Below are 15,642 nucleotides of genomic sequence, written 5' to 3'. Positions count from 1 at the left end.
CGCTCTGTCATTTCTAGAGAGCAGGGGTCCCGTTCTATCTAGCTTTATATTCCAAATTAAGTTACAATCACCTCCTAAGATAAAATCTCCTTGTTTAATCGCTGCTACTGACTTGAGAATTGTTCTAAGAAATTTTACTTGTTTAACGTTAGGAGCATAAACATTGAGTAGGGTAACTAAGTGGGAGTTCAATTTACAGATACCGATGATAAATCTCGCCTAAGGGTCGGATTCAATTCACTTCTTTCTTTTTAATAAATATAATGACCTGAGTTCAATGAATCCTGTTTGTTAAACAAATATCTTGTAAAAAAAAAAAACTAGCCACAACTTGAAAATGTGTGACAATCATAAAGATATGGACCCACCTCTTGTGACATCTGTGAGTTGCGAATCACTCTCCATAATAATCAATATAGATGCATATGTCTCGTAACCGTTCACTCTTCAAAGCATAGAGTGAGTACCTTTATGTAGTATACCACACACTAACACCTTCAAAACCTTATTTATCTAACAAATTAACACCTTAATGACAGCAGATGTACCCTGTAGGTCAGTTGTGTGTTGCGCTTCTAAGGTGAGTAGAAGAGTGTGATCTTGCCATGGTTCGCAAGATTCAACATGCTATGTTGCTGCCGTTAAGGGGTTAAAAGAAAATAAAAAATCTCCCTCTATTAAACAGTCCAAGCTAACATAGGCAAAAAAGAAAAATTGAAAACTGTTAAAGAGAGTGAAACGTAGAATAAAGAACACACATGTTGGCTTTGAAATAGCACCACACAAGTGCAATACAAGGTACTTCCCAGGGGCAATTGTGTCTGTATGAATTATGCTTGCTGGGCCAAGGTTTAGGTGAAAACTTGGGCACCTCACACAACTATAGCTGTTAATGGCGCAAAGCACTGAAAAAGAAAGGTTGAGTGATGCTTATCTCACAAAAAGGCCCATATTCAACCTCATAAGCATCTAGCTCAGTGTATCAGATTGCATTAAATATGATTGTTTATTTCTAACTACCAATTTGTGGAATTTTACTAAATAACTTTGATTGGTTGTATAGTGTAAAAAAGGGCGCCAAGAAGGCTAAAGTATCACTCTATAAAATGAACACTCTATATTAAAATGTAAACATTTAATTTGAAATATATAACAAACAATAGGGTACCCTATATAGGTAAAAAATAGACCACTAGTACAAATCATATATATAAAAACATTTAGACAGTAAGCAATATATACTTAGAAATTAACAGTGTTATTGACATCCATGAGAGAGAACATGTATAGTGTAAAAAGAAAAAAGTCCAACATGTGACCTCTGTGATGATGTCCAATGTCTTAGTCTCCACGTGAATAGTGTCCAAAAGATCCGGAAAAAAACAAAAAGCAGTTGATGCATTTCGGCCCTGGCGTGGGCCTTTTTCATCTTTGATCTTGAAAAAGGCCCATGCCTGGGCCGAAACGCATCAATAGAAGTCACTGCTCAAGTTTTTTACATAGGGTAAGCCTGGTTTCAGTAGGTTTTAGCCATATATATTGAGACATTATTGCATTTTGTGATTTTATTTTTTACAGGTACCACAACTTTTGGATATTTTTTGGATTATATATATATATATATATATATATATATATATATATTTCATGTAATTGGCAAGAGTCCATGAGCTAGTGACGTATGGGATATACAATCCTACCAGGAGGGGCAAAGTTTCCCAAACCTCAAAATGCCTATAAATATACCCCTCACCACACCCACGATTCAGTTTTACAAACTTTGCCTCCTTTGGAGGTGGTGAAGTAAGTTTGTGCTAAGATTTCTTCGTTGATATGCGCTTCTCAGCATTGTTGAAGCCCGATTCCTCTCAGAGTACAGCGAATGACAGAGGGACGTGAAGGAAGTATCGCTTATTGAATACGATGATTTCCCTAACGGGGGTCTATTTCATAGGTTTTCTGTTATCGGTCGTAGAGATTCATCTCCTACCTCCCTTTTCAGATCGACGAAATACTCTCAATTTACCATTACCTCTACTGATAAATGTTTCAGTACTGGTTTGGCTATCTGCTATATGTGGATGGGTGTCTTTGGTAAGTATGTTTTTTGTTACTTAGGGCACCCCAGTTATGGTTTGGCACTTTATGATTTATATAAAGTTCTAAATATATGTATTGTACTTATATTTGCCATGAGTCAGGTTCATGTATTTCCTTCTGCAGACTGTCAGTTTCATATTTGCTGAAAATAAAAATTGTAAGAAATTTTTTTCTTACCTGGGGTTTAGTCTTTTTTTCTAAATTGACTACTTTTTTCTTGCAAATTGCGGGTGGTATTAGGCCCGGGGGTGCGCCAAATGCTAGACTTTATTGCGTCATTTTTGTCGCGAAATTTTTTTTGGCGAGAAAAATACGTCTGTGACGCAACTTCGTCATTTTCGGAGTCGTAGTTGACGCCAAAGCCTTACACACGGTTGCGTGGTTAGTGACGCGAGTGCATCATTTTCAGTTACGTTGTGCATCTTACTTGGCGCCAAACTTTTTCATTATTTTAATACCCCTTTGATGTTTGCCTCTTGCCTTTCTCTATCAGAGGGCTATGCTATTTGCATTTTTTTCCCATTCCTGAAACTGTCATATAAGGAAATTGATAATTTTGCTTTACATGTTGTTTTTTCTTTTACATTTTGCAAGATGTCTCAATCTGATCCTGCCTCAGAAGTATCTGCTGGAACTTTTCTGCCTGACATTGGTTCTACCAAAGCTAAGTGCATTTGTTGTAAGATTGTGGAAATTATTTCTCAGAATGTCATTTGTAATAGTTGTTATGATAAACTTTTACATGCAGATAGTGTGTCCATCAGTAATAGTACATTGCCAGTTGCAGTTCCTTCAACTTCTAATGTACATGATATACCTATGAATTTTAAAGAATTTGTTACTGATTCTATTCAGAAGGCTTTGTCTGCATTTCCACCTTCTAATAAACGTAAAAGGTCTTTTAAAACTTCTCATTCAGTTGATGAAATTGCAAATGACCAACAACATAATAATTTTTCCTCCTCTGATGAGGATCTATCTGATACAGAAGATCCTTCCTCAGACATTGACACTGACAAATCTACTTATTTATTTAAAATAGAGTATATGCATTCTTTATTAAAAGAAGTGTTAATTACTTTGGATATTGAGGTAACCAGTCCTCTTGACGTTAAGTCTAATAAACGTTTAAATGCTGTTTTTAAACCTCCTGTGGTTTCTCCGGGGGTTTTTCCTATTCCTGAGGCTATTTCTGATATGATTTCTAAGGAATGGAATAAGCCAGGTACTTCTTTTATTCCTTCTTCAAGGTTTAAAAAATGGTATCCTTTACCAGCAAAGTTGATGGGGCTATTTCTACTCTTGCTAAACGTACCACTATTCCTATGGAAGATAGTACTTCCTTTAAGGATCCTTTAGATAGGAAGCTTGAATCTATTTCTATTCAAGGAAAGCCTATTTATATTCAGGTCATCTTCTCAGACCTGCAATTTCTTTTGCTGATGTTGCGGCTGCATCAACTTTTTGGTTGGAGAATTTAGCGCAACAAGATTTGGATTCTGATGTATCTAACATTATTCGCTTACTGCAATATGCTAATCATTTTATTTGTGATGCCATTTTTGATATTATCAAAATTGATGTTAGATCCATGTCTTTAGCTATTTTAGCTAGAAGAGCTTTATGGCTTAAATCTTGGAATGCTGATATGACATCTAAGTCTAGATTACTATCTCTTTCTTTCCAAGGTAATAATTTATTTGGTTCTCAGCTGGATTCTATTATTTCAACTATTATTGGGGGAAAGGGAGTTTTTCTGCCTCGGGATAAAAAAACCTAAGGGTAAATCTAAGGCTTCTAATTGTTTTCGTTCCTTTCGTCAGAATAAGGAACAAAAATCTAATCCTTCCCCCAAGGAATCTGTTTCCAATTGGAAGCCTTCCTCAAATTGGAATAAATCCAAGCCATTTAAGAAACCAAAGTCAGCCCTTAAATCTGCATGAAGGTGCGGCCCTCATTCCAGCTCAGCTGGTGGGGGCAGATTAAGGTTTTTCAAAGATTTTTGGATAAATTCTGTCCAAAATCAATGGATTCAGAGCATTGTCTCTCAAGGGTATCGAATAGGATTCAGAGTAAGACCTCCTGTGAGAATATTTTTTCTCTCATGTATCCCAGCAAATCCAGTAAAAGCTCAGGCTTTCCTGAAGTGTGTTTCAGACCTGGAGTCCTCAGGGGTAATCATGCCAGTTCCTTTTCAGGAACAAGGTCTGGGGTTTTATTCAAATCTATTCATTGTCCCAAAGAAGGAAAATTCATTCAGGCCAGTTCTGGATCTGAAAATTTTGAATCGTTATGTAAGAGTACCAACTTTCAAGATGGTGACTATAAGGACTATTCTGCCTTTTGTTCAGCAAGGACATTATATGTCTACAATAGACTTGCAGGATGCATACCTTCATATTCCGATTCATCCAGAACATTATCAGTTCCTGAGATTTTCTTTTCTAGACAAGCATTACCAATTTGTTGCTCTTCCATTTGGCCTAGCAACAGCTCCAAGAATCTTTTCAAAGGTTCTAGGTGCCCTACTCTCTGTAATCAGAGAACAGGGTATTGCAGTGTTTCCTTATTTGGATGATATCTTGGTACTAGCTCAGTCTTTACGTTCTGCAGAATCTCACACAAATCAACTAGTGTTGTTTCTTCGAAAACATGGTTGGAGGATCAATTTACCAAAAAGTTCTTTGATTCCTCAGACAAGGGTCACCTTTTTAGGTTTCCAGATAGATTCAGTGTCCATGACTCTGTCTCTAACAGAAAAGAGACGCTTGAAATTGGTTGCAGCTTGTCTGCACCTTCAGTCTGTCATTCCCTTCAGTGGCTATGTGCATGGAAGTTTTAGGCCTCATGACTGCAGCATCGGACGCGATTCCTTTTGCTCGTTTTCACATGAGACCTCTCCAGCTTTGTATGTTAAATCAATGGTGCAGGGATTATACAAAGATATCACAATTAATATCCTTAAATCCCAATGTACGACGCTCTCTGATATGGTGGTTAAATCACCAACTTTTAGTTCAAGGGGCTTCTTTTGTTCGACCAACCTGGACTGTGATAATTAAAGATGCAAGTCTTTCGGGTTGGGGAGCTGTTTGGGGATCTCTGTCTGCTCAAGGGGTTTGGAAATCTCAAGAGGCGAGATTACCAATCAATATTTTAGAACTGCAATTTTCAGAGCTCTTCAGTTTTGGCCTCTATTGAAGAGAGAACCGTTCATTTGCTTCCAGACAGACAATATCACAACTGTGGCATATGTCAATCATCAAGGTGGGACTCACAGTCCGCAGGCCATGAAAGAAGTATCTCGGATACTTGCTTGGGCAGAATCCAGCTCCTGTCTAATCTCTGCGGTGCATATCCCAGGTGTAGACACTTGGGAATCGGATTATCTCAGTCATCAGACTTTACATCCAGGGGAGTGGTCTCTCCATCCAGATGTGTTTTATCAGTTTGTTCAGATGTGTGGGGTCTTCCAGATATAGATCTGATGGCCTCTCACCTAAACAAGAAACTTCCCAGATACCTGTCCAGGTCCAGGGATGTTCAGGCGGAAGCAGTGGATGCGCTGACCATTCCATGGAATTATTATCCTGCTTGCATCTTCCCGCCTCTAGTTCTTCTTCCAAGAGTGATTTACAAAATCATCATGGAACAATCATTTGTGTTGCTGGTGGCTCCAGCATGGCCACACAGGTTTTGGTATGCGGATCAGGATCTCAAAATTGATGGAAATTGAACGCTTAGTACTAAGTCATAGAGGTTTCTCTGACTCAGTGATTAATACTATGTTACAAGCTCGTAAATCTGTTTCCAGGAAGATTTACTATCGAGTTTGGAAGACTTAGATTTCATGGTGTTCTTCTTATAAATGTTCTTGGCATTCTTTTAGAATTCCTAGAATTTTACAGTTTCTTCAGGATGGTTTGGATAAAGGTTTGTCTACAAGTTCCTTGAAGGGACAAATCTCTGCTCTTTCAGTTTTATTCCACAGAAAGATTGCTAAACTTGCTGATATTCACTGTTTTGTACAGGCTTTAGTTCGAATTAAGCCTGTCATTAAATCAATTTCTTCTCCTTGGAGTCTCAATTTGGTTTTGAAAGCGTTACAGGCTCCTCCATTTGAGCCTATGCATTCTTTGGACATTAAACTACTTTCTTGGAAAGTGTTGCTTCTTTTGGCTATCTCTTCTGCTAGATGAGTTTCTGAGCTATCTGCTCTTTCTAGTGAATTTCCTTTTCTGATTTTTCATCAAGATAAGGCGGTTTTGCGGATTTCTTTTCAATTTTTACCTAAGGTTGTGAATTCTAACAACATTAGTAGAGAAATTGTTGTCCCTTCCTTGTGTCCTAATCCAAATAATTCTTTGGAAAGATCCTTACATTCTTTGGATGTGGTAAGAGCTTTGAAATATTATGTTGAAGCTACTAAAGATTTCAGAAAGACTTCTAGTCTATTCGTTTTATTTTCTGGTCCTAGGAAAGGTCAGAAAGCTTCTGCTATTTCCTTGGCTTCTTGGTTAAAGCTTTTGATTCGTCAAGCTTATTTGGAGTCGGGTAAGATCCCGCCTCAGAGAATTACAGCTCATTCTACTAGGTCAGTCTCCACTTCATGGGCTTTTAAGAATGAAGCTTCTGTTGATCAGATTTGCAAAGCAGCATCTTGGTCTTCTTTGCATACATTTACAAAATTCTACCGTTTTGATGTATTTGCTTCTTCAGAAGCAGTTTTTGGTAGAAAAGTTCTTCAGGCAGCTGTTTCAGTTTGATTCTTCTGCTTATGTTTTAAGTTTTTCTTATCACTAAAGAATAACCTTATACTTTGGGTTGTGGATTATTTTTTCAGCGGAAAATGGCTGTATTTTATTTTTATCCCTCCCTCTCTGTAGTGACTCTTGCGTGGAGTTCCACATCTTGGGTATTTGATATCCCATACGTCACTAGCTCATGGACTCTTCCCAATTACATGAAAGAAAACCTAATTTATGTAAGAACTTACCTGATAAATTCGTTTCTTTCATATTGGCAAGAGTCCATGAGGCCCACCCTTTTTTTGGTGGTTATGATTTTTTTTGTATAAAGCTCAATTATTTCCAAATTCCTTTGTTGATGCTTTTTACTCCTTTCTTTATCACCCCACTACTTGGCTATTCGTTAAACTTAATTGTGGGTGTGGTGAGGGGTGTATTTATAGGCATTTTGAGGTTTGGGAAACTTTGCCCCTTCTGGTAGGATTGTATATCCCATACGTCACTAGCTCATGGACTCTTGCCAATATGAAATAAATTAATTTACTAGGTAAGTTCTTACATAAATTATGTTTTATATATATATATATATATATATATATATATATATATATATATATATATATATATATATATATATATATATATATATATATAGTAAATTTCCAAGAAGGAGGGCACTCACAGGACTTGAATATGAAAGAACAAACTTTTTTTTCTTTATTTCAACATGTATTTGTCAGTCAACATTTCTGCTATACACTTAAGCCTTTTTCAAGACAATCTGAATACAATGAATCTGTACTTCGCATCTTAAAACTCCATTCTGTGTCATACAGTCACAGAATGGCGTTTTCAGACGCAGAGTACAGATTCATTGTATTCAGATTGTCTTGAAAAAGGCTTAAGTGTATAGCTGAAACGTTGACTGACAAATACATGTTGAAATAAAGAAATAAAAGTTTGTTCTTTCATATTCAAGTTAAGTGAGTGCCCTCATTCTTGGAAATTTACTGAATGTGTGCAGAGGAGACACCCGGGCAACTTATGTGCTAAGGCTTAATGAGGGAGTTCATGAAGATAGGATTTTATATATATATATATATATATATATATATATATATTATTGTTATTTTCAAAAAAAAATCTGAGGACTCCTTTTTTGGATTTTTTCGGATCTTTTGGACACTATTTATGTTGAGACTATAAGACTTTAAGACATTGGACATCATCATAGAGGTCTTGGACTTTTGCTCTATACATGTTCTCTCCCAGAGACTTCGATAACACTGTTAATTTATAAGTATATATTGCTTACTGTCTATATGTTTTTATATATATGATTTGTAGTAACTGGTCGATTTTTGACCTATATAGGATACCCTATTGTTTTTTATCTATTTCAAATTAAATGTTTACATTTTAATATAGAGTGTTAATTTTATAGAGTGATACTTTAGCCTTCCTAGTACTCCCTTTTTTGCACTAAAAGTATTAATTAATCTTTGAGTTTTTCTGGGATCTCTTTTTGGGAGCTTTTGTCTATCTGTGTAGGCGCTGTCTGCACACCTATCATTCTATTTGATTGGTTGTATCTTGTCATGTGAGCTTGCAGGCTGTATTAGGTCATTGTTGGGTTTATAGTACTTCTATTATGCTCATGTGTGTAACTTTGCACTTTCACAATTAATACCCATTTCTTGATCATTGCATTGGTTCCTTCTAAAACAAGAACAGGTTGGGTTGTGATTAGATGTTCCTTTTTATACAAATTGTCATCAGTTCCAGTTCTCAGTGAATTGATGGCATAAAAATGCAATACTTTTTTCTGACAATTTAAATCCAACTTGGGTAATGAGATGGTAAAATGAAATGTGTGTGGGCCTGGGGACAGATCAGATTTGATTAATCATTTTCATTATATTTATTTCAGGTGGGGACTTGCACTATCACCTCTCACAACATGGAGTGTTTTCAGAGAAGGAGATGAGGTTTTATGCTGCTGAAATTATCCTGGGTCTGGAGCACATGCACAATCGTTTTGTTGTTTATCGAGACTTGAAGGTACAGAATTGTATCACTAATCAACATTCCTCATTCAAAATCCTGAATGATATTGTTACAAAACAACTTAAAGTGAAAGTAAGTCCTAGCGTTTTACAAACGCTAGGATTGACTTTTGAAACAAATAAAGTGGACTTTCACTCATGAAGTATAACATAGTTCATGTAGAAAGCTCCTTTATTTGTTTCAATCGATCGCTGTTTTTAGCTGCTACAGTAGCCCATGGCTAAAAAATTTTTTTTGCTAAGAGGTGACGTTTTTGCCTCTTAGCCAATAGCCATGAGGTAAATCCGGCTCCCATGGGCGCCAAGCCAAATAAAGGAGCTTTCTACATGAAGTATCTTTATTTGTTTTAAAAGTCAGTCCTAGCATTTGTAAAACGCTAGGATTTACTTTCACTTTAAAGGCACATGAAAGTCAAAATTAAACTTTTCGGGTCAGGTAGAGCTTTCAATTTTAGGAGACTTTTTTTTTAAATAACTTCTGCTATAAGCACATTGTTACATGCAAGCAATAGTGTAATAATAAAGTGTTCTAACACATTAGATACTTGTATTTCTCTTTAATTAGCTGCAATGAGGTAGAATACATGACATATGGAAGAAAAAAATGAAGTTGAGGGCCCTGCCTGTAATCTTATATGTAAGACAATATGCAGAACTTTTTATAAGGATAATTAAAAGTAGCTTTGAAGTAAGTTACCCATCACTGAGGAATATAGTAACTAGAGACCGTATACTTGCACACTATGTAGCAGGTTTAGTAATGAGCATGAGGATATGTTCTGTGTTTATATTATTCAGCCAATAGCAGATTTCAAACAACTGCAAACATAATCATTGATGACACAGATGATATGATTACCATAAGTATTCACAGTTAAAGGGACATTAAACACTTTGAGATGGTAATATAAAATGATAAATTGTATATATAAAACAGCTCTGCAATATACTTTCATTATTTATTTTGTCCTCTTTGCCTGTAATTCCATTCTTAAATTGTGAGCATTTCAGTTCCTGTTAGAAATGGAAGTGCAGAACACTGTTAAATCCAGCACAACCATTGGCTGCACACTCTAGTGACCTATTTATAACTGTCTCTAATTGGCCACAGCAGAGAAGGTAACACAAGTTACAACATGGCAGCTCCCAGTGTTTTATAGACACTAAAACTTTACACTTATTTTGTCACTTTTTAAACAACTAATGAAACTTTAAAAAATACATCTACATGTTAGTCATGGACTAATCTTTTCTTTGAATGTATCATTCTATCTAGCATGCATTTAGTGTTTAATGTCCCTTTAAGATATTAAACCTAGAAAACGTCTGTGACTCAGACAGAGCATATAATTTATTAAAAAAAAGTCTCTGGTTTGCTTCTATTATCAAACTTTCATTTTCATGGTATTCTTTGTTGAAGAGATAACCTAGGTTGGTGTCTGGAGCACTAAGTTGCTTTTGTGAAACTGCTACCATATACTGCTCCAGACACATACACGCACCTGAGCTCATCTCTGTGCTTTTTAACAAAAGATACCAAATGAATTAAGAAAATTTGATAATAAAGTAAATTACAGAGTTGTTTCAAATTGAATGTTCTATCTGATTCATGAAAGAAAAATGTTGTGTTTCACGTACATATAATGTTGACATGTGCATTAGTTTTTTTCGTTGTACAATAAATTCTGAATATAGCCGCAAGCAGCTGCATTTGGCTCATTTTGGAGCCGGATTTCTTCTTGTGAAAGTGCAGCACACAAAGATCTGTGCAAATCCAGAACTTAATGTGTTGCACTTGCACACAGAAAACTGAATTCAGCTGCTGGAGGGCATTTTCAGCATTCGTTGTAGAACAAGTAAAAAAAAAAAAAAATGTACATGTCTAATATAATGTTATATGTCACAGCATTAGTGCAGGTGATTGGGTAATTTAAAGGGACTATAATAAAGGAAAGCAGTGCTATCAGACTGAATAGTGAAATTTTAAAGGGTCATTAAATACTAAATGCATTTTATAACCATGGTATTGAAGTTACACCCCACCTCCATCTAGTCATAGTACCACTATACTAAACCTTGCTATCACTGCATTCCAGTGCTGGTGTGTTTGCACATGTCAAAATTTCTTCATTCTCTTGGTATTTTTATTTGAAAAGCAAGAATGTACGTTTAGATGCCGGCCCATTTTTGGTGAACAACCTGGGTTGTCCTTGCTGATTGGACAGCACCAATAAAAAATTGCTGTCCATGGTTCTGAACCAACAATTTGCTGGCTCCTTAGCATAGATTCCTTATTTTTCAAATAAAGATAGCAAGAGAACGAAGAAAAATTGATAATAGAAGTAAATTAGAAAGTTGCTTACAAATGCATGCTCTATCTGAATCATGAAAGAAAAAATTTGGGTTCAGTGTCCCTTTACGCTGTAGTGTAACCTAGGTTCTAAAATGGCAACACAGAATTGCAAGGGGTGCATGAAATGTATTTAGTGTTAAATTTGCTTTTATGAGCACATTTTGGTACATTCTACTTACAATTGATTCAGCTTTCAAACTCCACAATGTTATGGATAATAGTCAATCTGAGGCAGTATCACCTAAGTAGTTTCTCTGAATATTAGCATGCTTCCAGAACTGTAAAATTGATTGTTGTCAAGGGTATCTTTCTTTCATACAGGTGGTGAAAGTCCACAATCCTTTTCTCATGGGAATTACTTCACTAGGAGGAGGCAAATATTCCCAAACCCCAGGAACTCTATAAAAACCTCTACCACTTCACTCATACCTCAGTCTTTACTTTGCCTCCATTAGAGGTGGTCAAAGAATGAAGATGTGCAGTGTTCTTCATAGAAAGAGGTTCTTTAGCTTTCAAACCCCCACAATGTTACAATGTTATGGGTAATAGTAGATCAGAGGCAGTATCACCCAAGCAGTTTCTCTGAATATTAGCATGCTCCAAGATCTGTAAATTTGATTGTTGTCAAGGGTATCTTTCTGATGGTACTGATCATGCTCACTCCACACTTTGTCACACCAGTAGTGCTAGTGTGCATTAGCGTTACTGCCAGAAGCAACCCCTTGGCAAAGAGCAACTTTACAGGAGGGGGAGTATACTCCTAGTCATGAAAAACAATTTGGAACTAAGGGCTATGTTTGGCTTTGTTGTCCATGCATTGAAAGCATATTTATATGCACTTTTTAACACTTCCTGCAATGTAATGAATGATAGATAATGCATTACTTGCATTGCATTGCTTTTCATATTCTAGTCCAATTTTTTTCTTTTGTGATTCACATAGAGCATGCAATTTTAAGCAACTTTCTAATTTACTCCTATTATCACATTTTCTTCATTCTCTTGCTATCTTTATTTGAAAAAGGCATCTAAACTTTTTTTTTTGGTTCAGTACTCTGGATGAATTTATCCACCAATCAGCAAGAACAACCCAGGTTGTTCACCAAAAATGGGCCGGCATCTAAACTTACATTCTTGCATTTCAAATAAAATACCAAGAGAATGAAGAAAATTTGATTATAGGAGTAAATTAGAAAGTTGCTTAAAATTTCATGCTCTTTCTGAATCACAAAATAAATTTGTTGGGTTCAGTGTCCCTTTAATGTATCAGCTACTTCAGCAAGACCAGGTTAGAAATCTAAAAATAACCATTAACCATGAAAAAGCCAGTATCAGAGAAAATCCCTGTTACAAAGAGGCTTTTAGTTGGTCATTCCTAAAAGCATAACAAACACATTATTTCCTCTTGTCCTGTCCTCTGACTCCTGCTCTTTTTACGGATGTCTCACCAGCTGTGCAGCATAGGTTTGCATTGCACTTGTAACAATATGTCTGAACTTCTTAAAATCAAACCACTGTTTATGATGCCAGTGTGAAGGCCAATGCTCCCTCAAGGCATTCCAGAGGATAAATCTCAGAGTCTGTCAACTGTTCAATGAAACCGTATGCTCCCAAAGTTAACGTCATTCTAAGTCTGTGCCATTCAATGCTCCTTCTGTTTCTCCTCTGTAGACAATGTGTTTTCTTTGATTCTCATTATGTTAAATTAACCATGTTTTTCTAGGGTTTCGTGACACCACATGTTAGTTTATGTTTTCTATCTGCTTTTTTTTAACCCCAAATAAAAAAAATGCTATTATGAGGGATTTTTTTTTTCTCCATGTGAACTTCTCTACAGTGACATAATAAATATACAGGTATAAATCCTCAAATCCAAAATTCCGAAATCCTTATTTAGTCGAAAATTCACATGTATACACTTTTAAATTAATATTTTTTAAAAATAAAATTATTGATAATGGTCTTTTCTTTTGTTAAGTGTATCCAGTCCACGGATCATCCATTACTTGTGGGATATTCTCCTTCCCAACAGGAAGTTGCAAGAGGATCACCCACAGCAGAGCTGCTATATAGCTCCTCCCCTCACTGCCATATCCAGTCATTCTCTTGCAACTCTCAACTAAGATAGAGGTCGTAAGAGGACTGTGGTGTTTTATACTTAGTTTATTTCTTCAATCAAAAGTTTGTTATTTTTAAATGGTACCGGAGTGTACTGTTTATCTCAGGCAGTATTTAGAAGAAGAATCTGCCTGCATTTTCTATGATCTTAGCAGAAGTAACTAAGATCCTTTGCTGTTCTCACATATTCTGAGGAGTGAGGTAGCTTCAGAGGGGGAATAGCGTGCAGGTTTTCCTGTAATAAGGTATGTGCAGTTAAAATATTTTTCTAGGGATGGAATTTGCTAGAAAATGCTGCTGATACCGAAGTAATGTAAGTAAAGCCTTAAATGCAGTGATAGCGACTGGTATCAGGCTTATTAATAGAGATACATACTCTTATAAAGGTGCATTTTAAAACGTTTGCTGGCATGTTTAATCGTTTTTTACATATGTTTGGTGATAAAACTTATTGGGGCCTAGTTTTTTTCCACATGGCTGGCTTGAATTTTGCCTAGAAACAGTTCCCTGAGGCTTCCCACTGTTGTAATATGAGTGGGAGGGGCCTATTTTGGCGTTTTTTTGCACAGCAAAAATTACAGACACAGACATCCAGCTTCTTCCTGCATGATCCAGGACTTCTCTGAAGGGCTCAAAAGGCTTCAAAAGTCGTATTGAGGGAGGTAAAAAGCCACAGTAGAGCTGTGGCAGTTGTTGTGACTGTTTAAAAAACGTTTTTGCCATTTGTTATTCCGTTTTTGGTATTAAGGGGTTAATCATCCATTTGCAAGTGGGTGCAATGCTCTGCTAACTTATTACATACACTGTAAAAATTTCGTTAGTGTAACTGCATTTTTTCACTGTTATTTCAAAATTTGGGAAAATTTGTGTTTCTTAAAGGCGCAGTAACGTTTTTTTTATATTGCTTGTAAACTTGTTTTAAAGTGTTTTCCAAGCTTGCTAGTCTCATTGATAGTCTGTTTAAACATGTCTGACACAGAGGAACCTACTTGTTCATTATGTTTGAAAGCCATGGTGGAGCCCCATAGGAGAATGTGTACTAAATGTATTGATTTCACCTTAAACAGTAAAGATCGGTCTTTAACTATAAAAGAAATATCACCAGAAGATTCTGACGAGGGGTAAGTTATGCCGACTAACTCTCCCCACGTGTCAGACCCTTCGCCTTCCGCTCAGGGGACGCACGCTAATATGGCGCCAATTACATCAGGGACGCCCATAGCGATTACCTTGCAGGACATGGCTGCAATCATGAATAATACCCTGTCAGAGGTATTATCTAGATTGAATGAATTAAGAAGCAAGCGCGATAGCTCTGGGGTTAGGAGAGATACAGAGCGCGCAAATGCTGTTAGAGCCATGCCTGATACTGCGTCACAGTATGCAGAACATGAGGACGGAGAGCTTCAGTCTGTGGGTGACATCTCTGACTCGGGGAAACCTGATTCAGAGATTTCTAATTTTAAATTTAAGCTTGAGAACCTCTGTGTATTGCTTGGGGAGGTATTGGCTGCTCTGAATGACTGTAACACAGTTGCAATTCCAGAGAAATTGTGTAAGCTGGATAGATACTATGTGGTGCCGGTGTGTACTGACGTTTTTCCGAAACCTAAAAGGCTTACAGAAATTATTAGCAAGGAGTGGGATAGACCCGGTGTGCCCTTTTCCCCACCTCCTATATTTAGAAAAATGTTTCCAATAGACGCCACTACACGGGACTTATGGCAGACGGTCCCTAAGGTGGAGGGAGCAGTTTCTACTTTAGCAAAGCGTACCACTATCCCGGTTGAGGACAGTTGTGCTTTTTCAGATCCAATAGATAAAAAATTGGAGGGTTACCTTAAGAAAATGTTTATTCAACAAGGTTTTATTTTACAGCCCCTTGCATGCATTGCGCCTGTCACTGCTGCGGCGGCATTCTGGTTAGAGGCCCTGGAAGAGGCCATCCAGACAGCTCCATTGAATGAAATTATTGACAAGCTTAGAACGCTTAAGCTAGCTAACTCATTTGTTTCTGATGTCATTGTTCATTTGACTAAACTAACGGCTAAGAATTCCGGATTCGCCATCCAGGCGCGTAGGGCGCTATGGCTTAAATCCTGGTCAGCTGACGTGACTTCAAAGTCTAAATTACTCAACATTCCTTTTTCGGGCCTGGCTTGAAGGAAATTATTGCTGAAATTATTGCTGACATACCCTTCCTCAGGACAGGGCCAAATCAAAGGCCAAACAGTCTAATTTTCGTGCCTTTCGAAAT

The 15,642-nt window shown here is 36.8% G+C and overlaps 1 protein-coding gene across 1 annotated transcript in view; it reads left to right on the top strand.

Moving 5' to 3' along the window:
• The window catches only part of GRK3 (G protein-coupled receptor kinase 3), a 737,240-nt gene that overhangs the window by 611,030 nt on the left and 110,568 nt on the right, over nucleotides 1–15,642 (top strand). Inside the window, exon 11 of the mRNA XM_053702091.1 lies at nucleotides 8,779–8,909. Coding sequence (XP_053558066.1) covers nucleotides 8,779–8,909 — 131 coding nt within the window. The remainder of the gene's footprint in view (nucleotides 1–8,778; nucleotides 8,910–15,642) is intronic.

Source organism: Bombina bombina, chromosome 2 (assembly GCF_027579735.1).
Source record: "Bombina bombina isolate aBomBom1 chromosome 2, aBomBom1.pri, whole genome shotgun sequence".
NCBI lineage: Eukaryota > Metazoa > Chordata > Amphibia > Anura > Bombinatoridae > Bombina > Bombina bombina.
The sequence above is the reverse complement of the archived record's forward strand: the minus strand, read 5'-3'. Positions and strand labels throughout refer to the sequence as shown.